Below are 24,214 nucleotides of genomic sequence, written 5' to 3'. Positions count from 1 at the left end.
TTCCCCCCAAACATAGTCACGCTTCAATCGCTCCTCCCATAACCACCCTTGCTGATGTCGGTGACAATTCGTTCTGAACCGCTTTTCGCCCGAAGCTTCGTGACCTATGTGAATCGACCTTGTATTACGCCTGAATCGTGGGGGTAGTAGCGTCAACCACCACGTCACTTCCCGCCGCCACGGCATGCGCGAAAGCACAACGCGAACGTGCTTCTAGCACGTTTGAACGACGTCACGCTTCTTGTTCGTCACCGATGGGTGATGGTGATTATGATGATCTATTGGCATTCCCTTTGAAACGGGGTGGAAACAAATAGTAACCTAGCCTGCTTGATTTATTCAGGTATAGTGTCCATGTTCCTTATCTAGCATTTTTGATACCTCTCATTATTCTTTCTCTTTTTCAAAAATTTACCTTGTATCGCTACCTATGATTTCATGAGATCAGGTCGTATCCATCTTTTCCCTGTTTTTCTCCACCAGTACTCTAATCGTCTATTGCTTATCTCTACGGCTGATCTGTTGATGTTTTCTTCCACTTTAAACCCAAGGGCTTCTGGGAGTTGCACGTTGCCTGCGGTTATCGCTGGGTGGATCCCGTCGCATTCCATTAGGATGTGCTGAGTAGTCTCTGGATCTTTACTGCAGCATACACATGCCTCATCTAGTTCCGAATATTTGCTCCGGTATGTTTTGGTCCTTAGGCAACCGGCTAGAGCCTCAAACAGTAAGGCACTGCCCTTTGTGTCATCGTACAGATTTTCCCTTCTAATTGCTTTCTGCTCATTCTTGTAAATCTCCATTGTCCTTTTTCTTTCCAATTTTTGCATCGAATTCATGGTCTCTATTTCTCTCCCTTTCTTTCTGATGACTCCTGGTTGTCTACTTACAGTTTCTATTATCCTCTACTTGGTTGCCAACTTCCTTGACCTCTTCCTCCATTCTGTGTCCACGCTTTTCATATGCACATACTTGGGCACTTTAGCCGCCCATTTATTTTCGTCCATGTTCCTGAGCCTTTCTTCAAAACTAATTTTGCTCTGTGCTTCTCTGACTTCAAAAGAGGTCCAACCCATGTCACCCTGCCTTATTTGTGGTGTTGCCTCTTCGCCGCCTCGCAGGCTTGCTGGGTCGCCCATAGTTGGTCGTCGATGTTGGAGCTACGCAGGGCAGCGTGCCATCTCGACGAGAGGGTCGTGGGATTAGTGTCGGGGTATTGTTGTGTACAGTCCCAAAGCATGTGTGTAAGTGTGGCTGGCTGTGTCTTGCAGATATGGCACGTGGGATTGGGGTAAATGTCTGGGTAAATCTTGTTGTAAAGGTGTAACGAGGGGTAAGTGTTGGTTTGTAGCAGGCGGAAAGTTGTAGCCTGCGCTCGGGATAGCTTGCTGTGCGGGCCGGGGAAAGTCCTACACTCTAAGTAGAAGGATTTCACTACATCATTGTAGCGTGTCAGGCGATCCCTACCGGTGGGGGCAGCCTCCCCATCTCCCGCGCGGTAAACAAGCCCTCGCGCTAGGGAGTGGGTAACCTCGTTGAGGTTGGGGAGGTGCGGGTGGACGGTGCCTACATGAGCTGGGAACCTGACGAGTGTAACCTGATGGTCGGTTGAGCGGGGTGCTTGTTGCAAGATGCGCAAGGCTTGGTGGGAGATACCGCCGTTGATGTAGTTGATAACGGCGGAGCGGGAATCAGAGACGATGGTATGGCATGTTGGGTGTAGTGTGGCTAGCGCGATGGCCACTTCTTCAGCTTCCTCAGCGTGTGGGGTTACTAGGCCGATAGCATGGTGGAGAGAGCCTTCACGTGTAGTGACGGCTGCAAAGCGGGTACCGTGGGGATATTCGGCGGCGTCGACAAAACTGACACCGTCGTTGCGAGTAAGGGCTTTGGTGAGAGCCGTGGCACGTGCTGTGCGGCGTGCGCGCTTGTAGGCGGGGTGCATGTTTCTGGGGATAGGGTTGGCGTGAATACAGGGTCGTATGGTGGAGGGGATCTGGTGTTTATGGCCGTGTTGATGGTGGTAGGTAATACCAAGCGAGGTAAGGATGTGGCGGCCCGTCGCTGTGAGTGTGAGTCTCTCCAGCTGAGAGCGGCGTTGGGCCTCGATGAGCTCGTACAGTGTGTTATGGACGCCTAGTTGAAGGAGAAGGTCAGTGCTGGTGTAACCGGGGAGGCCGGGGGCTTGTTTATAGATACCGCATAGGAGGATGTTCAGTTTGTTTTGTTCAGCCTTGTACCAATTTAGAAACGCAGCAACGTAGGCGATGTGGCAAATTACGAATGACTGGATTAATCGGAGGAGATTCTCCTCTTTCATGCCCCCCCCCCCCCCGCCGGTTGGAGATCCGCTTCAAAAGTCTCATGGTGTTGAATGCATTGACCTGGATTTTTGCGAGGGCCATGCCATTCGCTCCGTTCGCCTCTATAAGCATGCCGAGCACACGGATATTGGTGACGAGGGGGATGGGGCTGCCATCCGTGAGGCGAAGCGCGATGTCTTCGTATTGGCGTTTAGCGGTGGAATGTTTCGGACGGCGGCCACGGAGAGTAGGCCTGTAGACAAGGAGTTCGGACTTCTCGGGAGAGCAGCGAAGCCCAGTGCCTTGGAGATAGGTCTCGACTGTTTCAATGGCGGATTGTAGTGCCGTTTCCATTTGGCCGTCACTGCCTTGATGGGCCCATATGGTGATATCGTCAGCGTAGATGGTGTGGTTGACACCGTCTACTTGCTGCAACTCCTTGGCAAGATCGATCATGACGAGATTAACGAGCATTGGGGAGATAACGGAGCCCTGGGGGGTTCCCGCGCTGCCCAGAGTCCGGGCGTCGGAGCGGAGATCCCCCACCGAGAGGAAGGCCGTGCGATTAGACAGAAAGTCTCTGACATACTTATAAGTGCGCGCACCGAGGTTAAGGCGTGAGATGCGGTCGAGAATTGTGGAATGGGCTATGCTGTCAAAGGCCTTTTCGAGGTCGAGGCCGAGTATTGCTTTAGTAGTGCGGGTTCTACCTTCAAGTATATGGTGCTTAAGTTGTAGCATGGCGTCTTGGGTCGACAGGCGAGCCCGGAAGCCAATGACCGAGTGAGGATACGCTGCAGTGTCTTCCATATGAGTGTTAATTCGGGTGAGGAAGGCATGCTCCATAACCTTTCCCACACATGAGGTTAGGGAGATGGGGCAAAGGTAATCGAGGCTAGAGGGTTTGCCAGATTTGGGAATAAGGATGACCTTTGCTGTTTTCCAGGCTGGGGTAATTGCACCTTTACGCCAGCAGTCATTGATATAATCTGTAGGTGGGTGACGGAGGCGTCATCCAGGTTACGGAGGGCTTTGTTAGTGACCCCGTCGGGGCCAGGGGCAGTGCGGCTGTTTAATTTGTGTAGGGCGGCTTGAATCTCAGCGACACTAAAATCTTCGTCCAGTGGGGAGTTGGGGGCCCCGGTGTAGGAGCCGTGAGACTGCACTGGGCCCACGGGGAGATACTTGTTAGTAAGTTGGTCTAAGACTTGGGCGCTGCCCTGTTTCTTCGTTTCTGAATAGAGAAGTTTAGTGAGGCGATCTTGTTGGGAAGAGCAGGTGGCTTGACTATCGAGGAGGTGTTTGAGAAGCTTCCAAGAGGCACAGTGGATCTTGCCGTCAGCAGTATTGCACAGTTCAGTCCATTGTTGACGGCTGAGGGTGAGGCAATGGGCTTCGATTTTCTTGTTGAGGAGGGCTATTTTAGCGCGGAGGCGCCTTTTGAGACGTTGACCTTTCCAACGGGATAAGATGGATGTTTTAGCTGCGAGGAGATGAGCTAGTCTGCTGTCCATGCGCTCGACGGGGGCATCGGTGGTAACGGTGTGTGTGGCTGCCTTGGTATCAGATTGGAGATTTCGGGTCCATGCATCAATGTCCGCTATGCGTTCCACGTGCAGGTCAGCAGATCGATGCTTTCGAAATGCATCCCAGTCAACCCAGGTGAACTCTCTGGGTTTGGCGGTGGCTGCAGCTATCCGAGGGATAAGTATGGCAATGATGAAGTGGTCACTACCGAGATCATGTTGTGTGTTGCTCCATTGGGCGTTGGTGACATTCTTGGTAAATGTGAAGTCGGGGGTAGTGTCGCGGGAAGTGGAGTTACCGAGGCGTGTACGGAACGTGGGGTCTGTAATAAAAGTGAGGTCGAGGTCCTGGGAGTCTCGCCAGAGGTTTCGAGCCGCCTTCGTAAAGTAGCCATATCCCCATACCGTGTGGGGGAGGTTGAAGTCTCCACCGATAACGAGCGGGTTGCTGCCAGCTACGTTAAGGGCCTTTTTGAAGAGGGTGAGAAAGCGGCTTCGAACTTTGGCAGAGGGATGGCTATACACGTTAAGGAGAAAAATACTTTCCTTACGTTTCCTAGTGGGTATAAGTTCAACGAGAAGGTGTTCGATGTTTCGGACGTGCAGATTGTGTTCAATGGCGGTAATTCTCTTGCGGACGAAGGTGCAGAGGCGGCGAGAAGCGTCTGATGGGATGAAACGTTGTTAACCTGGGAGGGTGACCGAATCGATATGGGTTTCTTGAATCATGATGACGTCCGGTGGCCGGGTGAGGGTACGCAGGTGTTGACGGATGATTGGTTGCTTGCAGAGATAGCCTCGGCAGTTCCACTGCCAGATAAGTGTATCGTTGTTAGGGAGGGCCATGATGGGGATTGGGGGATGCCATCATGGGCAGTGCCGGGGTTTCACGGGCAGGGGGAGCGGGCATGGGGAGAGTTTGTAGGTGGTTTTCAACGTTTGTCACGCGCTGTGCCAGGGCGAGAAGGGCGTGTTGTACGGATTCGACTGCATTCTGGAGTGTTTCCATCGTGCTTTGTAGTGAGACTAGCATGTCCTTAACCTCTGAGCGCACTTGGCCCGCGGCTCCCTCTTGAAGGGCCCGCTTTTTGGGGGCCGGTGTCATTGGGGCATCATTGCTAGAGGAAGGGGACGCTTCGGCGGGTGGTGTAGGAGCGGGTGTTTTGGATTGTTTGAGGTCGCGAACCACTTGCGAGAGCTTTTGAATTAGGTCGCGCATAATGGCGTTTTCTTTTTTGAGGTGAGCTATTTCTGCATTATCATTATTGTTAGTGGACGCTGGGGAAGGTGTGTTGCGACCCTCTCGCGAGGCGCCCGTAAGGGCTTCTGCGAAGCTCACCTTGTTGGTAGGAGGTTTGGCGGGTGGTGTAGAAGTAGATCTCGATCGGGAACGGCGCTGTCTTGAACGTGAAGGGGTCCGGGAACAATGTTGCCTCAAGCGTGATGGAGACCGGGATCTGGAGCGGTACTTGTAGTTCATGGGTGGGAAGTCACTTTCTTGAAGGGTTACTTGCGTTGCTGCTCGGCGTTCCCCGATGCGCTTGCGAATAACGTACGGTGTCTTGTAGCGAGCCGTGCACGATTTGTCTGCCGTGAGATGAGGGCCGCCGCATAGCGAGAATTTGGGGTTACACGTGTGGTCGGGAGGTGGGTTGCGGACTCCGCAACCTCGGCAGATCTTGGTATTGGGAAAGGGGCAGACATCCATGCGGTGTCCGAGGCGGCCGCATTGGTAGCAAATTTCTATTTGCTTGCGGTATAATGAGCATGGGATTAAGGTGGCTCCGTAACGAACCTGATATGGCACGTCGGGGCCTCTGAAGGCGATGACAACGGTGGTTGTCGTTCCAATACGTTTTGCAGCTAGTGCGAGCGGGTTGCGGGTATTTACAATATTCGCGTTGATTTGCTGCGGAGTATTGGAGAGGGGGATTCCGCGGATGACTCTCTTCGTGGTGTCTTCGGCGACCGTCTCATACGCGTTAACATCGTGCGTGATCCCATTGACTTGAATGGAGTTTATGCAGACGTACCGGTCGGCGTTCTGCGGGCTTGGCGTACTCACCACGACAATATTTTGTTGGGTGTTGGGGCACACGGTGTCTTTCTTGTTGAATATCTGCTGGGCTGAGCTGTGCGGCTTGGAATACGGCTGTAGTCACGGTAGGACTACCAATTTTGACAATGTTGAGGGCTCCCTTGGGGCGAATGATAATCTTGATTTCGTTGGAAGGTAGCGGAGGCATGCGTCCAGCCTTGAGAACTTGCGCTTTGACTGGTGGCCTGGTCTTGGAGCAAGAGCGAATGCTTGAGGTTTGGGTGGAGTCACTTTGGGGTGAAGAGTCGACACTCAGCTTTGCCGGTTGGCGAATGCGAGTTGTTCGCCAGCTCATCTCGGCGGTCTCTTCGAGGTCGTCCATGCTGGCTGATGGGGCAGATAACTCGATCGGTGATACGGAGCTCGCGCAAGTGCGCGCCGCGTAGCCGGCACGCAGCTGGTGCACCTGGGAGCGCGGTGCACGCGCGGCGGCGACGTGGTCGATCCACAAAAATGTTCGTAGCACAGGAAAATGGATTGTCCCACCTGAAAATGAGGTGTCCACAGAGTCCTGGTAGCTTCACGGATCGACTGGTGTAAAAATTAGGAAACAAGACGCAAGAAAATGCTGCAAAATCATTTCACGAACACGGAGCCGACGTGAGCACGTCTGCACTCCTCGGCGATCGCAGCGCCCTCCGTCTACTTTTATGAGAAAAAAAAATTCCGAAATTTGTGTCCTCGCTTCCGAACGCGCGGCGCTAACCACTACGCCACGAAGCGCACATGGACACACGCACCACGACGACTTAATAAATACCCAACATTAACGAAAGACTGCGCGTTTCTAACGCGTTTGTGCTAGCGCGTTACGGCCCGTGTAAGAAGCTGGTGTAAGACGCTGTGGCCTCTCCGCCTTACCCCCGTATTCATAAACGCTCCTAGACTTGAACTTGACTTGCCACCGCCTTGGGCAGCGCGTTCGAAACGCGTTGAAGGCGGTGGCAAGTCAAGTTCAAGTCGAGGGGCGTTTATGAATACAGGGGTTATACTCTCTCAGCAGTCATGTGATGGCGTCGGCAAACGAGGTGCACGTTCCGGCATGTGTAAACGGCTGCGTAAGACGCTGTGGCCTCTCCCCCTTACTAGAGAGTACTGCACGTTTCTAACGCGTTTGTGCTAGCGTCCCCTTAAGCTGGATATGGTGCAATTATAATGAAGGGCGCTGTTATAAAATAGGAATGACGTCACATACGGCGCGTGTCATTGGTGGAAGTCAATCGTTCGATTTAGTGCGGCGAGACTGGCCGAATTACACGGAAGATTCACGGTTTACCGATGATTCCCACCGGAGCTTCGCCCACTCATCATCATTCACCCCGTGGATATGCGGTGTTTTTTAGTTGGAGCTCCGAGTGCTTTTAAATGGTTCCAGAATCTTTTTGGGGCACCTTTGTCTCTTTTGTGAATGTTATCCACCCCCCGTTCACTTGCGCACTTAATTTTCTCTCGCACACGCTCACTCCCCACCCTTTTCTTTTCTCGGTATGTATTCCATCTAAGGAGCACCTCTTCTTCTAGTAATCCCAATTTATTGGCTTCTCGAAGAGCCCTCGATGCCTCCTTATGCTCTTCTATAACTTGTTTTATTTCCTTGTTCCACCAGTTACGTGGTTTCCTCTTCCCAATCCACCAATTGTTTTGTCGTGTCTGCCTTATTTCATGCTGCATAACGTCCACTAGTTTCTTATATTTCCAGACTGCTGTGGGAAAAGCCTCAATTTTCTTCGCTGTGTTTTCTGCAATGTCTGTTATTTGCTCTTCATTCATTTTTCTTAATTCTGAGGCTATAGGTTCGTGTTCTTCACTGGTATGTCTCCCAAACTTTAATCCTAATTGTCTATGATCGCTTCCCAGGCTATTTTTTTCCATTTTGGAAAACACGCAAAACGACGACGGCGCACCACCTCACGGCCAACGGGCAAAACGCACCACGCTCAGTTGGCACGACAGCAAGCAGTGTGGGAGGCAATCCTCGGCAGACAAACCACCACCACTGCACGACGCGTTTCTGTATAACACAGAAAAAATGAATTTTTCTTTGTGCAGAAATTTTATTATATCACTGTCCACAAAATTTGAGAAACCGACAGGCTTCAGAGAAACGATGTATGCGGCCATACTTTTACGTATCAGAGCACACTTAATAAATACATATGCTACGTGCTTCTTCACAGTGTAGGTTCTCATGCAAAACGTCTTGTTTCGAAGCCGATGTTACCTAAATAAATAGTGCTAAATTGTTCACGCCTAACACAGCAGATTTCTTCTAAATACCTTGGCAAACGTGAGATTTTCCCCCCTACATTCCTCAAAAACATTGAGGATAGAAGTCGTGACAGCTCAGGGACTGTGCGTAATTCGGCATATACGCGAAATTCATCCCAGTATTACAAAAAGTACGCTTAATGAATAGAGAAAGATGTAAGAGCCGTAGCTATGCGGGGCCGGCCTGCGTCCAGTCCAACTCGGTCTTGTTTAGAAATGAACAAACTTACATCATCAGACAATTAGAGAGGAGCCGGTGGAAGCTTGAGGCGCCAAGCTAACAGGTGTTCAATCAACTTGACCGTGAAACGGAGATGCAGTGGTATTTCGCGGCAAGAATCACGTATACCTGACAAGAGTGTGAGATTGTTCGCGCTTGTTCGCGTATCATGGCGACGCTTCAAAGCATAAGATACTACTAGAGTGTACTACATTGGGGGAGTGGGTCCAACGAGGGCTCTGCGCAGAAGCATTCTTTATTGAAAATCTAGGTGGTGCCACCGTCGCTTTCTCCCCAATGAGCAGCCCCGCTCGCCCTCCGGACGCTTGTCGCGTCGGAGACTCTACCGCAGCTGCATGGAGCTTTGACAGGCGGATACTAAGTGACGGTAAGACCGAAATTATTCCCCACCAATCTGTTGTAAATAAAATGGAAAAAGAGGGGCGGAAAGAATGCAAACGACGCAACAACAAAGGTACGTCGAGCAGACGACAGCTACTCAGCCCAAGCGTTCGTCTCAGATAATGAGCGCTGCCGAAACAACCGGAGCCAACGTTTATTGGCCGGATATTCAGAATAAGGCGACGGCAGCGCCGCCACATTTTCCGCGTTGTTTGCTTCACCCTCGGCGCTTGCTAAGGCATCCGCTGGACCCACTCGCCATTCAAGTACACTCTAATACTACCACCACGTTACTGCGCCAGTTTCTCACAGGGCTGAAAGGCAATCTAGATGCAGCAGATAGTCCGCGAAGAGCAGTAATGGTCCCCCATTAGGCCTATCCGAGTTGTGGCATTCTTCTCACGAGCCTCCTAATTGCTACGTCTCGCGACCGAACTTCTTTCGTCTCGCAGCTAGCGAGAGTATGAACCCGTCCTGCCCGCTCACTGCTGGCGGTGACCTGTGAGGAGGCGAGGCGGCATTTTATATGCGGAATCCATAAAACCCTCCAACAATCGCCTTCTTTTCCGCTACGAGTGAGAATGCGACGTGATCGCACCCATACGCGCCAAGTCACGAGGAAAGGTGGCCTGTTGCGTTTCCTTCGTTTTTCGCTTCTTTGAGGAGAGCTGGTCGAAGGAAAAGGTTGGGACATGCCAATGTGTTTGAACCACGTGTCCTCACCATTTTTTTCTTTCATTTGGCGGTTGAATGAAGTCTTTTTTCCCTGAAACCGAGGTTCAGGACAACGCCAGTCCCAATTGTTTACTGACTATGGCAATATGCGGTTGAACGTCAGGTCAATGTGTCGCGGGTAATGACGACCGCATTGCAGATATGGGCGGAAATCATGTTTCAGCCTTGTGTAACGAGACAGTTACTGTGTCCGCGACGTGAATCTTTCCTTCAGAGAGTGAGAGAGAAAATAATTTATTCCGGGTGAGACCAAGACATATAAATATTCCCCCACTAAGAGGACCATGCCCAGCTGGTCAGCGAAGGCCGCCGACGCCAACCCTAGCCGCCAATGGCAAGTGGGTCGTAGTGAGGAGATTGTAGGGCTGCGGGGCAAGCAAAAGGGGTGTGCTCTACAATTGCGTACATAAAGGGGCAGTTGGGAGATGAGGGCTCTGAGCAATAACGATGAAGGCGTGCTGAAGTGATCAAAGTGTTGAGCTGGACGGCCCTGAGTGTGCGTACTTGAGCAGTGCAGAGATAAGGGTGTGGTGGCGGAAGAGTCTGCGATGAATGCGGGAGGTGCTTGTAGTGCTGCTTTAGAGTTTTCTCATAAAAGTTTGCCTCGTCTGCTATTGCTATGGGTGGGTAAGGTCAGGGAATCGTCGATGCCCGGCTATTAATCTCGCGGGCATGCTCATGAGCGTGCTGATTGGCGATAATCCCCGCATGACCTGGCACCTACACCACAGTGACCAAAGCAGGGGAGAGATGGGAGAGAGAGTTATGAAGATTATCAGGAAGTCTGTTGTCGCGAAGAGGGCGGATTGCCGCTATGGAGTCCAAGCAAATGCGGTACCGAGGAGAGGGAGCGAGAAGGGTTAGTTCGGGCGTCGGGTGAACGACCGCGGCCAATTCAAGGGATAAAGAAGAAGTAGGAAGTGATGAAGGGGCCAGTGGTGGAAGGGATCGGAATGTCAAGGGGATTGTGACACAAGCAGTGTAGCCATGAGTTTGGTAATACGCTGCCTCAACGTAGCATGTGACAGTGTCCGCTGGGAAAGGGTCGTGGAAGTGAGCGCACCCTTGTCGTCGTCCCTCATGCAGATTTGGGGTCATATTAGAGGGAATAGGGGCAGAGTGGAGGTTGCTGGGAAGAGGTCGTTGAGGGGTGTACAGCGGAAGGTCAATAGACCGGATTCCATCCCGCTGCAGTAGCCAATGTCCCTGCGCAGAGCTGAATAGGCGGCCAAGTTGTCGATCCCTGTGGAGGGAAAGAAATAGGCCCTTTGCCTATAGTTTGGCTGTGGATTCGTGTCGGAGATGTAGGGAAGCTTTAAGGAGACTGTTTAAAGCCGGTTGAATGCGATGAATTTGTGTCTGCGTAAGTGTGCAGTATGATAGGGAATAAAGGATTATGCTCAAGGCAAAGGCTGCTACAAGTTTATTGGCTCTGCATTGGTCGAGCTGGCCGCGCCGCTTGACCACTCGTCGGACTAAGTGAGGTATTTGTTGGCATGTGGTGATCGTGGACTGTATTGCGCGGGGGAAATAGTGGTTTGGCGGGTGAAACCCAGCAGGATGACGTGCGGGGGGTAAGGGTACCGGCTCTTTCCTTCACCACTCTTGACAACCAGAGGCGTACCAACTATTTCTCAAGTGGGGGGGCAAACCGCAGATCTGACTCTCTCTCTCCATATATATATATATATATATATATATATATATATATATATATGGAATACGCTAGCGCAAGACAGGGGTAATTGGAGATCGCAGGGAGAGGCCTTCGTCCTGCAGTGGAGATAAAATATAGGCTGATGGTATATTATATATATATATATATATATATATATAATTACTATTATAATAATAAGTGAAAAAGCCTGGAAATGCATCTGTCAAGTATTTTTCTTACAGGTACCAGACATATAGACCTATTTCTCAATCACACGTACATGGTGAACCATCGAGGCCCGAAAAATTATTCGAATCTGCATTTATTTCTTGTCGCTGTAAAATCTATGTGATGCAGGGACAAATGGCATTGAGTGCCCAGAGGTCCCTGATCCAACCCAGTAGCAGCAGTGCAGCTCACAAAAAATGCATATTTGTTGCAGTCAGTTTTACTAATTAAAGAATTTTACTTGGTGTTTAAGTCTACAGATTAAATGTATCGCTAGTTAAGGTAGTAGTACTGTCGAGGTTATACAGAACGAAGTACAATCAACATAAATTACTCTCAATAATCAAAAGAAAGAAAGACGGCAGAGGTGTGCGAACTTAGTTAAGTACAACCCGATTTTAGGTGAAGCTGTTTTTTTTTGTTGTTGTTTTTTTCTCGAATAGTTGCACTAAAAGTTTTAGTTTCCTGTAATTACATCACATACCTTGAAAAGTTACCCGTATATTAGTGTTCCGTTTTAAACCTTGTCCCCGTGTAATGCTTTGAAGCAATTCTTGCTGGAAACTTAAAAAAGACAGTAATTCATCAATACACATCTTACTTCGTCAGAAAATTTCATTATCCCCATATATAAACAAGATGCCTTGTTTAGCTCACCGAGGACACCGAAGAAGCAACCTATACACATCCCGTATGATGCACAGGAACAAATGGAAAAACAAGGGTTTAGTAATTATCTGCAACATTCGCATTTAAACCAGGAAAGTAAGATTTTCGCAACGCACTGCGCTTAAAATTATCCCTATTTTCATGAAATTTTAAAGTCCATATCTCATGCAATTGTTTTAGGAGTTGGGGAAAGCGGCGTTATGGCACCCTAGAACACGTCAATATGTAACTTTCTACAAAGGCTTGCAATGAATCCTACACAGAAAAAAAAACATTTATCGCTCGTCACTCAGGATAATGTTTCGTACTTCGAATAAATATTAACACCGTGTCCCGCATAGTTTACTGAGGATACCGGGATCAAAAACTAAACGCCGTGTATAAAACATAAAAACTGGGGGAAAGTGAGTATTCAATAGCGGTTTTTCGAGTACGTGAGCAAACGCCGCGGTTCAAATTTTTGGAACACGTCACAATAAGGTGGTCTTCATTTCTTCAAAATATAAAGTATCCGCTGTTCTTGCTCCTGCCGGGAAACAAGTAGTGCGGTAGCCCTTATTCAGAAACCGCCTGAAAATGAAATCGATAAAAGCAGAAGTGACACAGGCCTTTAGAAAAAAATCAGTTAGGTGTTCTATTGGCACTGAAATGGCTCCGCACGTTCGACCGAGGTCGCTTTCACGAACATACCATCCTCGCAGACCCTCATGTAATGTCCCGTTCTGGGACCATTGAGGTATCATGAATAAATGAACTTGCATATAAAACCGTAATCCGTCCTAAACTAGAATGTGCCAGTGCTGTCTATGATAACCACCCGGTTAATATAATTCATTCCATTGAATCGGTTCAGAACCGTGCTGCCAGGTTCATTCTCTCTGACTACTCCTATAATACCAGTGTCTCAGCCTTAAAATCCCGGTTATGTCTTCTCTCGTTCACCTCCCGCCGCAAAAGTGCTCGTCTTTTTTTTTATTTTTTAGGTTGTTCAGCGCATCGTTTCTCGCGCCATACGCATCCCAATGCTGTGTATCCACCAAGCGCCCATTCCACCACGTATCAGCGTTCATTTTCTTCTGCACACAGCCCGAGAATGGAACACGCTTCCTTCTGACAACGCCCTCATTCCCGACATTTCCCGTTTCAAAACTGATATTGAAAACCAACCTTCAAGTCACGCCACCTAACCTGTCCCGCCATTTTTCTACGTGCCCACCCCTCATGTAATGTCCCGTTCTGGGACCTTTGAGGTATCATGAATAAATAAATAAATAAATAAATAAATAAATAAATAAATAATAATAATAATAAATAAATAATATACGATAAGTCGTGATTACACAAATAAATTCGGTAATTACACCTGTAAGTGGTTTGCATTAGATTTTTGATGATGATAAGATATATATTTATACTGCAACGCAACGTAGAATATCTCTGGACGGATATTCAATAGTTCCAGCATTTGATAATCCAAGCAGTTCATGCAGTAAGGCACACCCATCGTTGGGCGTGGCTGATTAAAATACTTTATCCGGACCTCTCCCCTCGCCCGAAGGTTAAACATATCAAGCCGATTGTTTTGTTTTTTCAAGTATGCTTAGGGGGTAATATGTAACTGCGGGAACTGTACAGCGCCAGGACTTCTGCGCAATGCAAGCGTATATGGCGAATCTCGCACGTCGCCCGCTACAGCGCGTCATGAGGAGGCACAATACTCGCTGCCCAAACCGGGGATCAGTAGTAAAGCAAAGCATTATTAACGTGGTGACTCTATTAACAAATAAAATATAGCTTCAGCTGTAGTTTTGTTGGACTTTCCAGTGTGTAGCCGAAAGTGCCCGCTTTCGAAAGTGGGGGGGGGGGGGGGCAAATGGCATGCTTTGCCCCCCCCCACTTTTGACAGTGGGGGGGGCAAGTGACCCCTCTGCCCCCCCCCCCCCCCGGTAGATACGCCTATGTTGACAACTGATTCTAGCCGGTACATGCACGCGCTTCTTTTAATTAGCGCTGCTTATAAACTGTCGCTCACTGACGCGTGCAGAATCAGTTTCACCGCTGCCGATGAAGCTCTTGTTCGTGTAAAATTTTAAAAGCGTGAAAGCTCTCACAATAGCATGCCACGTTCTTTGGTAATCATCTTAGCGTTAGGTGATTACAGTTGATATGTCTTTTAGCACGACATAAGTATGTCATTCGATAGTAAGTTTCAAATCCCCGGCGGTCTTTTGTTTCCTGTGTTACGCGAGGAGTAGGGATAATTTTTCTTATCCGTGTATTACGAAAACACGTAAGCACTAATTTAGCGTCTTTCAAGATCCTAATCTCATACTATCCTACTAACACAGCAATCCTGAAGAACAGACAAAAAGCCGCGTGAAAATAAACGCATAGAGCGCATCTAATACGCCAAATTTCGGAGATTGCTTTGCAATCAAGTAGCCGCGCGGGAAATTTGTGTCTGTAGTGGCAACAAGTGCTTCAAACACCCCAGATGCTTTCGCCGTAAATCGCTTGAGTACGCACAATCTGCGGCACCATTCTTCCTCGAACGCAGCTCGGTTCGATCGAGCTGGTTCGCGAGTTTCCTGTGTTGATTAGACCGCTGTGAAAAAAGCGCAGCGTCCGTTTCACAATCGAGCGCTTTCATGCGATCGCTGATGCACGGAAACACTTGCAATATTTGCGTTTTCTTTTGTCAGAATATATAAAGATTGCGTGTCTATGCATTATCTACCTTGCAGGCGCTGCTCTGTTTCATTTCTTGTTCTTCCCTTTCTATTCAAATTCAACACACATTTCAGCTTCAAAGCAGTTGCGAGAATATGCCCGCTTCCTAGAATCCATGCATCATTCTGGTTCCTTCAATTTATTCTTGTCGATTTAGTTTCAGTCGCAAACCCGGTGCAGCTGTTTCAAGATAGAGGGTTGAGCTAGTAGCATTTCGAATTCTGTTAGTGCTTCAAGAACGGAAACGTGCGCTCATGGGAAGACGGAAGGCAACGTGGGATGATGTACACGCGCGCAGTTTTACTCAGTGGCTCCACCCAACCTGTGACGTCATCTCGTGGACTCCACGCCGGACTCCACGCCGCGTACTGCGCTTGTAGCCCCGCGAAGGCGTTTAGCTGCAGCCGATCAGGCTGCCCTATTCTGGTTTCCTAAACAGCGTGTGCAACCAAGCTCTCCGATATGCCGAGACCGATTATTAAGGCAAAAGCCTTATATGTCTCATTAGTCAGTCGACCTTGAGCGAAAACGTGTCGGCGACACGAAATCTACAAAAACGATACAAAACGTCGACCTTTGGTGAGAGTCGAACGCACCACCTTTAGCGGTAAGGCGAAGTTCATTGAGACACATATAATTAAGATAGAGTTAATTAAGGCATTTGAACCCAGGACCTTGGGTGTGAGTCCAAACCTCGACCTTTGGAATTAAGGGGATGACTAAGCGAAGTGCGCTCGGCGAATTACGGGGGATGCTTAAGCGAATTAGGACGATGAGTAAGCGAAATAAGTGGATGAGTATGCGAATTAAGAGGGAGACTAAGCCAAGTATACAAAGCGAATTAAGTGCGGGGGGTGTCATGAGTCCGTCTTTAACGCATCGGCACTTGGGCTTTATCCTTGAAGTCATCTTATGGATAACATAGGAAGCCCTGTAAATTTTGTTAACCACCTTGGTGGTCCATGACAACGAATGCATGACGACGACGCAATAACGACGATGGTGTGCCAATGGCTCGAGGACAATGGGATGACCACGAGTGCACGATGACAATGGCATAACGATGGCTAACCAGCATACAATCAGAATTACCACCTCAAAATCAGATTTAGCAGATATTGGGTTCGGCATCCCTAGGGGTTCTATTTTACGAGTAAGTCCTACCATTTTTCCGCTTTATATCAATGATACCATGACAATACCAGAAACACCCGATAATTTGTTACATGCTGATGATACAAATGTTTTTTTCTCCTCTGATAACATCGCTATTCTAATTCTACTTATGAATACCTGGTTAAATTTTCTTTCAGTGCGGTTATCAGCTAATTACCTAAACCTAAACGCTAAAAAAGTATCATGTTTATGGTCATACGAACAAGCCACTTTGGTTTGCATCTTTCCGAATATTTCAATCGCAATCACTTGAAAGAGTTTCCCAGTTCAAGTTATTGGGTGTACTCTTCAATGAAAATCTATGGTAGATGCATCACATAAGTTATATTAAACGTAGCATAGCACAATTACCTTTAGAACTTAAGCGGCAGCTCTACTTTTCCACTATTCATTCTATAGACTCCTTTACTCCCTATTTATCTGCGGCGTCACTTCTAAAGCTAACATGGAAGCTATTTCGAATGAAGAAAAAGTGTGAGCGTAGTATTTACAACCTATCGATGTATGAACAGAACTCTGAATACTTTCACCGAGACAGTATTTTGAATGTCCACAGTATATAGAAACAAAAGTTGCCCGAAAAGGCATTTTTATAATTCCTAAGTAACAGTGAGAACTTTTCTTTCTAAATACAACAATACCCCAACTAATTACACCTTAAGAGCTAGGAAGTTTATTAAGGTGAAAACCAGGACTATGGTAATCGGCTATTACAGCGGCAGATTACTCATTTACTTAATAATGAGCATGCTTTATTTTATATTATGCAACATTCTCAAACTCCTTCAATATTAAGAAAGAAATCAAAACTGTATTTTCTTGACAATTAACTTCTCTTTTATGATGGGCTTTCCTACTGGTCGACTGATAAGCACTTTCATGCTTTGCAAGACTTTTTGTTCATCTTGTATTGCCCTTGCTTTATCTTTCTGTTTCTGCAGTATCTCTCTATTATTGTTCGTTTATTGCTTCATTTGCATTATTCATACTTAATGTGCGGCAGTGCTGTATTTCATGTATAATTGGGTCATATATATATATATATATATATATATAATCATATCATGAGAAACCAACAAACAATGACACCAGGAACAACATAGGGGAAATTACTTCTACTAACTGATTGTATTAAAGAAATGATAAATTAATGGAAATGAAAACGGATGAAAAAACAACTGTCTGCAGGTGGGGAACGAACCCACGTTTTCGCATTACGCGTGCGATGCTCTCACCATTGAGCTACCGCGGAGCCGTTTTCCCATCCGCTTTCTGGGGTATTTATGTTTTTACAGCTAGAACTAACCCTGGGAGTGTTAGCCAGCGCCACCACTCACAAATTGTGATTGGATTGTGAGTGGTGGCGCTGGCTAACACTCCCAGGGTTAGTTCTAGTTGTAAAAACATAAATACCTCAGAAAGCGGATGGGAAAAACGGCTCCGCGGTAGCTCAATGGTGAGAGCATCGCACGCGTAATGCGAAGACGTGGGTTCAAGCACCACCTGCCCTCAGTCAGCTGGTGCTTGGACATAGGAACACATGAGAGGGTTATATACCGACATATGTGCAGATGGAGTGATTTGTGGAATCAACTGCATCTATTGTACGCTGCACTGATTGTTCCACATTCTCTACATGTGTCAAAGAGTATTGCGGAGACATCACTTCACCATCGGATATAAAAGACATTGTTTTATACAAAGACAAAGAGCGGAAAGGAAGATTAGGCGAACTCAGTCGTCATTAGACCTTGTCTTATGTCAACTAGCTAAACGAAAAATACGGCGTCACCTTCCAAAAAAAATGGAAAACAACGGTGGAGGGCCTTCTGTTCGTCTCTGCATCCTCGAAAGCCACTTTCTAGGACCTGGCCGATAGTACGAAGCCTTCGTGCCCCTCCTCGGCAAAAACATCCTTTCCGTGCTCTAGCACTTGACTAATCTCTGACGGAAGCGCGGGTTGCCGAATACTTCTGTAAGAGAGTCACATGTACGGATATTTCAACATGTCGAACATTTCATCGACCCATGCCACCTCCTAAAGATGCTCGTCTTGACCTTCTTTTCACGATGCCGGAATTGGAAGCTGCACTTGCTGCTTCGAGACGATTTTCTGCTCCTGCACCTGACGGTATTTCATATACTGCTGTGTGCCACTTTGGTGTGGAAAGTCGGAAAGTCCTGCTGTCGTACTATAACGCCACGTGGTCATCCAGTACAGTCCCGAAGCAGTGTAAAGCCAGCCGTCTGGTGGCCCTCCTAAAGCCAGGAAAACTGCCTTATGAAGTGTCATCTTACCGGCCAGTAGCTTTAGCTAGCTTTGTCAGTAAGGTGATGGAAAGGATGGTGCTCACTAGATTAGAATGGTTCATGAAAAAGAATTGGCTTTATCCTGAAATGATGACCGGATTTAGACGTGGACCTCCTGCAATAGATGGGGTCATTGATCTCGTGTCCACGATCGAACACGAAAAAAGGCGACACCGACTTGTAGGAGCAGTTTTCTTAGGCATCAAAGGAGCCTAGGAGCCTATGACAATGTACTGCACGAAGCCATTCTTGATGCCCTCAGTAATTTGGGCAGTCGGCGGCCGTCGCTACATGTGGATTGAAAATTATCTAGATGGTCGCACAGTGTTCATGTCCACGAATGATGGCGAAACGAGAACACACGTTGTGGTCCGTGGAGTGCCTCAAGGAGGAGTGCTCAGCCCGACTCTTTTCAATGTTGCCCTTATTAGCCTTTCGGAAATACTCCCTGATACAGTAGGCATCAGTACCTACGCGGACGACATAAGCATATTGGCGTCCGCAGTCACGCGACCGCAAATTCGTGCAAGATTGCAGCTATCTGTTTCTTTAACGTCTCAGTACCTGCAGTGTCAAGGACTGCAACTGGCCCCAGATAAGTTCGCTGCGATAGCGTTCACACGGAAGCTTATGTGTTGGTATCCAATTATGATCTATGGCAATGCCATCCCATATGTCACCCACCACAGATACCTCGGCGTTGTCATTGACCGCGGTGTTTCATGGCCCAAGCATGTGGCAATGTTAAAGAAAAAATTAACTTGGCTTGCTCAAGTTTTTCGCTTTCTGGCAGGTAGGAAGTGGGGTCCATCTGAGCATTCGCTACTCCGGTTGTACCAGGCTCTCTACGTCGGCTACATTCGGTATAGCCTGCCAGTTTTATCAAGTATGAGCCTGTCATGCTTGCGTATGTTGCAAAGTGCACTGGCGCAGTTGCTGAAAACATGTCTTGGTGTTCCACGTTGCACCTCAACCTACGGAACAATTGAGGAGGCTCGCGTCACCCCTTTACCTAGTCTGTCTAGGATGCGAACCTCTTCGACTATTCCTGCGACTGCTGTGTCGTCATGAACGCCAACCCATATCGACACTTCCCGACATACGGCGGTACTATGTGAAGGAAAAGGCTGAATATTGATGATCGAAGACATAGTCATTAGCATGACTAAGGCTTTCGCCTTAAGGTCTTTTAGGCCTAGCCAAAGAGACTCCTCAGGACTCTTGAAATGAATTCCTATGACATGCTTGTAATGTAGGTCATCAAACAGTCGCCTACGTTTTGGTGCTGTCATGGTCGTTTCCTTAACTTGATAGGTTCTCCGCACACTGCTTCGCATAACATCGGTTCCCACAGGGTGTGGGATCTGCCGGCTTTATCGCTGGGTCATTTTCGTTTTAGGCGGCTGTTTCATGACCTGCGTGACATGCATGTCATGAAATCAATGTCATGACGTATCATTTAAGTTCATCATACACGGTTGTTATACTATGACAATTTTGGTACCTACCAAGTTAACATGACCATGAGAGCACCAAGCGTAGGCAGCTGTTTCATGACCTACATGACACACGTCATCATATTCATGTCATAACCTATCATTTGTGTTAGTCAAACCCTATTGTCATACTATGCCAATTTTGATAACTACCAAGTAAACGATACGACCATGAGAGCACCAAGGCGTAGGTGGCTACATAGATAGATGGATACTGTCAAAGTGGCAAATGTTCACCAAGAAATGCTTCGCATTTAAAAGAAATCTTGGCGATGATTAATCTAGCGGAAATGAATGCGGCTTCCCGTGAAGCAACTAGCACATGAAGGTCGGCGTCATCCCACTCACCGTCTCCCAGAGCGAGACACATTTCCGCAGGAAAATAATGGCACCTTTAGATGAGCGAAAAGATGACCTAGATGCGTATTTGCATCGGTTTCAGAGGATCTCAGTCAGCCAAGGCTGGGTGAAGAGCAAGTGGGCCAGCGACCTGAGCCTGTGTTTAGTAGGGAGGCTCTGAGTCTGTTTGGCCGGATGCCAGCGCAAGAATCGTTAGACTATGAAAAAGTAAAAAAAAAACTTTATTGCAGAGGTTCAAGTTGACCACTAACGGTTTTCGGGAAAGTTCACACTGTGCAAACCAGAAGATTCAGAAATGGGAAAGCAGCTCGCATGCCATCTGACAAACTATTTTGAGAGGTGGATAGAGCTGGCCGAAACGTAAAAAAAAACATTTGAAGGAGTTCACGACAAAGTTGTGGGTGAGCAATTCCTGGCTAGATGTACCAATGATTTGACCATATTTCTGAAAGAGAGAAAATGAAAGACTGTGGAGGAGATGACAGAGCAAACAGACCAATTTGTAGCGGCGCAGGTATTCAGAAATTTAGGAAAGGGTGTTAAAGATGCTCCCACTTCAGAGGAAGATGAGCGGAAAGAGAAACCCCAAAGGGATGGGCGCATAGGGACAGCAGAGCTGTTTCCTCCGTGACCGTCCCGGTCATCAGACAATTCATTGTCGTGCGGGACATGACGACCAACGTGAACGGTAATATAACAAGAGCGGACACAAAATTGACGAATGCAAACGCAGACCACGAGAAGCGTCCACGATTATAGCGCCTAGTGAAGCTCGCAGGTCTGAAGAAAAGGAAAGATTAGAGGTCGCAAGTGCAGCCATGCATTGTCGAGAGTAAACAGCGACATATGTCAGCGGTAGAAGGTAAAGAAGGAAAGAAGGCTACTGCATTACGAGACACGGGTGCGGACACTGTGCTAGTAAGGAAAAGTTTGGTACCTCCAAAAAGCATGACGGGAGAGGTGAAACCGCTTATGTCCCTGGACAGCTCGGTGAGATACCTCGCGGAGGCTAAGGTCTATATATTTACACCGTACTATACAGGAATTGTGACAGCCAGGTGCGTAGAAGCACCTGATCTTAGGAAATATACCGGGACCGAGAGGAGTCGATGACCCATAGTCGCTCAGAGAACCTATCCCATCAAACAGATTTAGGAACTGTGACGACAGTAAAATGAATAAAGAACAAGAGGTGAACACGCATATAGTAGTAAGGCAAATTGATGTACCCGTGGAAGACCTGGGAAGTCAGCAGAGAGAGAATAGAACACTCAGGTACATGATGCGGAGGATCGGTGGTAGACCTATGCAAGAAGGGGTCAGCGAAGGTGTACCATATGAGCTGAAAAAAGACCTCGTATATAGAAAATTTTGGAGTAAGGGAAAACACATGATGCAATTTATGCTGCTGATAGAACATAGAAGAGTCCTAATCGAGAAGGGTCATGTTAACGGACACAGAAATGGAAGGCAGTTAATACCGGGACTAACCAAAATAATACCTTGGCCGGGAGTACACAGGTAGGTACATACCGTATTTCCTCGATTGTAATGCAATCACGATTGTAACGCTAGGGGTGACTTTTTATTGCGTTCATCACGAAAAGCAGGAAACCGCGAAAGGTACGCGAAGGGAGAGTTTTTGTTGCGTCCAGCGAAAAAAAAAGAAGATAACTTCTAAAGTAACGCAAGACCACCGGATGCATGAAAAAGTTGCAGTTTCGCCAGAAAGGCAAAGCAGCAATTACGATAGCAAATTAGTAGAGAGCTATACGGAGTAAGAATAGTAGTTTTATCGGCAGTATAAACTTGGAGACATTCGATTACTACCTGAATGAACAAGCATGGTGTCAGCGCGCACAAGCGAACATGAATAGGTCACACTCGATAAATGCAGACCACTGTCAGAACGCTGGCTTGAGCAAGCGCGGCTGCAGCGAGCGAAGGTTCATGCGGTCTATCGGTTCAACTGAAACTGAGCGAGGGAAGCACAGCACATACAAAGTTTAGAGCCATGTGGAGATCACTTTCAAGATACCGTGCGCGCGACTGCCCGCAGCCGAGCAAAGCACAAGTACGCAGTTGCGGCAGAGTAGGAGCCCCACCCCCTCCCTCCAGCGCTGCCTTCCTGCTTTCCTCCTTTCGCGTGGGAGATTAAGTCGCCAATTCCCCTTGCACCCGGTCCCTAGATACGCATTTGGTGTCACAGCTGAACGTTTCCTCTCCTCCCGGGGCCTCATGGGCCTCCTGGGCGTCCAGGGGCAGGGGGCCTCCTGGGCCTCCGGTGCCTCCTGGGCCCACGGCGAATCCTGGGCTTCAGGCGCCTCCTTGGCCTCCGTCGCCTCCTGAACCTCCGTCGCCTCCTCGTGCTGTGGTGCTTCCTGAGCCTCCGGCGCCTCCTGGGCCTCCTGGGCCTCCTGCGCCCCCGGTGCCTCCTGCGCCCCCGGCGCCTCCTGCTCCCCCGTCGCCTCCACCGCCCCCGCCGATTCCTGCACCCCCGGCGCCTCCTGGGCCTCCTGGGCCTCCTGGGCTTCCTGGTCCCCCGGCACCTCCGTGGCCTCCGTGGCCTCCTGGGCCTCCAGGGTTTCCAGGGGCTCCTGGTCTTCCTGGGGCTCCTGGGCCTCCTGGGCCTGCTGGGTCTCCTGGGCCTTTCGCATGACGGAGTTATCACTTTTGCTCCCTGCCATGCGTTCGCTCCCCGTGAAAGCGAGCGTCCCTCGGGCGCTTTCACTCGAACATTTCACTCGATTGAAATTAGGTGCATGATTTCCCTTTTCAGACAACTTCAATTCCGGTATTCGATTTTAACGTTAGGATTGACTTCGGGTAGCAAAAATCTGGGAAAACCTCCCTTTATATTTCAGTGAAAATGATCGTTTTGTGAACAAAAGTTGTAAGCCCCCTGAAAGAGCCGGTAGTGATTTAGTGCTTTGAAGAATGTGTAGTCCTTTTATGTGCACTCTCGAGGAAGAACTCCACACATTGCGAACAGTTGAGTGCAGTGTCTTAGCGCCCATGAGCAATACCGAAAGAAATTGACATAGCAGACACTACGAATGGTTATCTTGCCCCGATGAACTGTGTTTGTGTGTGTGTGTGTGTGCGTGCGTGTGTGTGTGTTTGTGTGTGTGCGCGTGTGTGTGTGTGTGTGGGGGTGTGTGTGTGTGTGCTCGCGCGCGTGCGTGAGCGTGCGTGCGTGTGATTTCCTGTAATCATTTGATGTAGTTCTCTCATCCATGCGTTTACAAAGATACATACAGGCAGAAACATGCATACACTTGCCAACAAGCCCACACGCGCGTAGAAAAGCAGACGCACCGACACATGTACACGTACCATGCGCATTCACGCACCTTAATACTCACAGACACGCAAGCACGCTTACACGGAACTGCGCCAAAGCCCAGGCGGAGAATACTCTGGCGCTATTTTTTGTGGAAATAATTAGCCCCACTCTCAGCGTTGGTCGTGAATACGCACATGTGCTTATTCACAGATACTTGTTGGTTTCGGTGGCGTTTTTTAGAATTCCCTTGTTAGGAGCTCGTTGCATGTAGCCAGAGCCGGCAGTAGCAGCAGAGTGTGCCGGAAGTAGGCGGTTTCACTCTCGCGTATGATGTATTCTATATGCCTTTGTTTCCCGCCGCGGATCAATCTTCCATTAACGGCGGCGTAGAAAGTGTGGACACTCAAGACGCAAAAGTTGGAGTAAAAGTCCGTGGTGAAGCACCAGCGTAGGTGCATTGCCTAATTAGGAACAATAAGAGGATGAAATTAAAGTTCGTTTCCTTGTACAAAAGAAAGAAAAAGCCCTTTAGCGAGGGAAGTTTCCAACATAGTGTGTAGTCGTTGCAAGATATGTAACACACGCCTTCTTAATCAGGAAAGCTGCGAGCCCGGTGTTCCGAAGTTGCATTCGGGTACTTGAGAGACATATAATTATAATACCCATCGATCACATTCGTGATAAGTTCACGTTTGTTGAATATGGCAGAGGCCATATTCAACATTTTTACGTGGTAGCAAAACACATGTA

At 48.2% G+C, this 24,214-nt stretch overlaps 1 protein-coding gene across 1 annotated transcript in view; it reads left to right on the top strand.

Annotated features, from left to right (window-relative positions):
* LOC119431695 (basic proline-rich protein-like) overlaps positions 1 to 22,837 on the top strand; it is a gene marked incomplete at its 5' end in the record, with an annotated part of 47,889 nt that extends 25,052 nt beyond the window's left edge. The window contains one exon of the mRNA XM_049657996.1: positions 22,388 to 22,837. Within this exon, the coding sequence (XP_049513953.1) occupies positions 22,388 to 22,837 (450 nt within the window). The remainder of the gene's footprint in view (positions 1 to 22,387) is intronic.
* Positions 22,838 to 24,214: the final 1,377 nt, after the last annotated feature.

The sequence above is a fragment of the Dermacentor silvarum genome, chromosome 10, assembly GCF_013339745.2.
Source record: "Dermacentor silvarum isolate Dsil-2018 chromosome 10, BIME_Dsil_1.4, whole genome shotgun sequence".
Classification (NCBI taxonomy): Eukaryota; Metazoa; Arthropoda; class Arachnida; order Ixodida; family Ixodidae; genus Dermacentor; species Dermacentor silvarum.
Note: the sequence above shows the minus strand (reverse complement) of the source record. Positions and strands in the feature narration are given on the sequence as shown.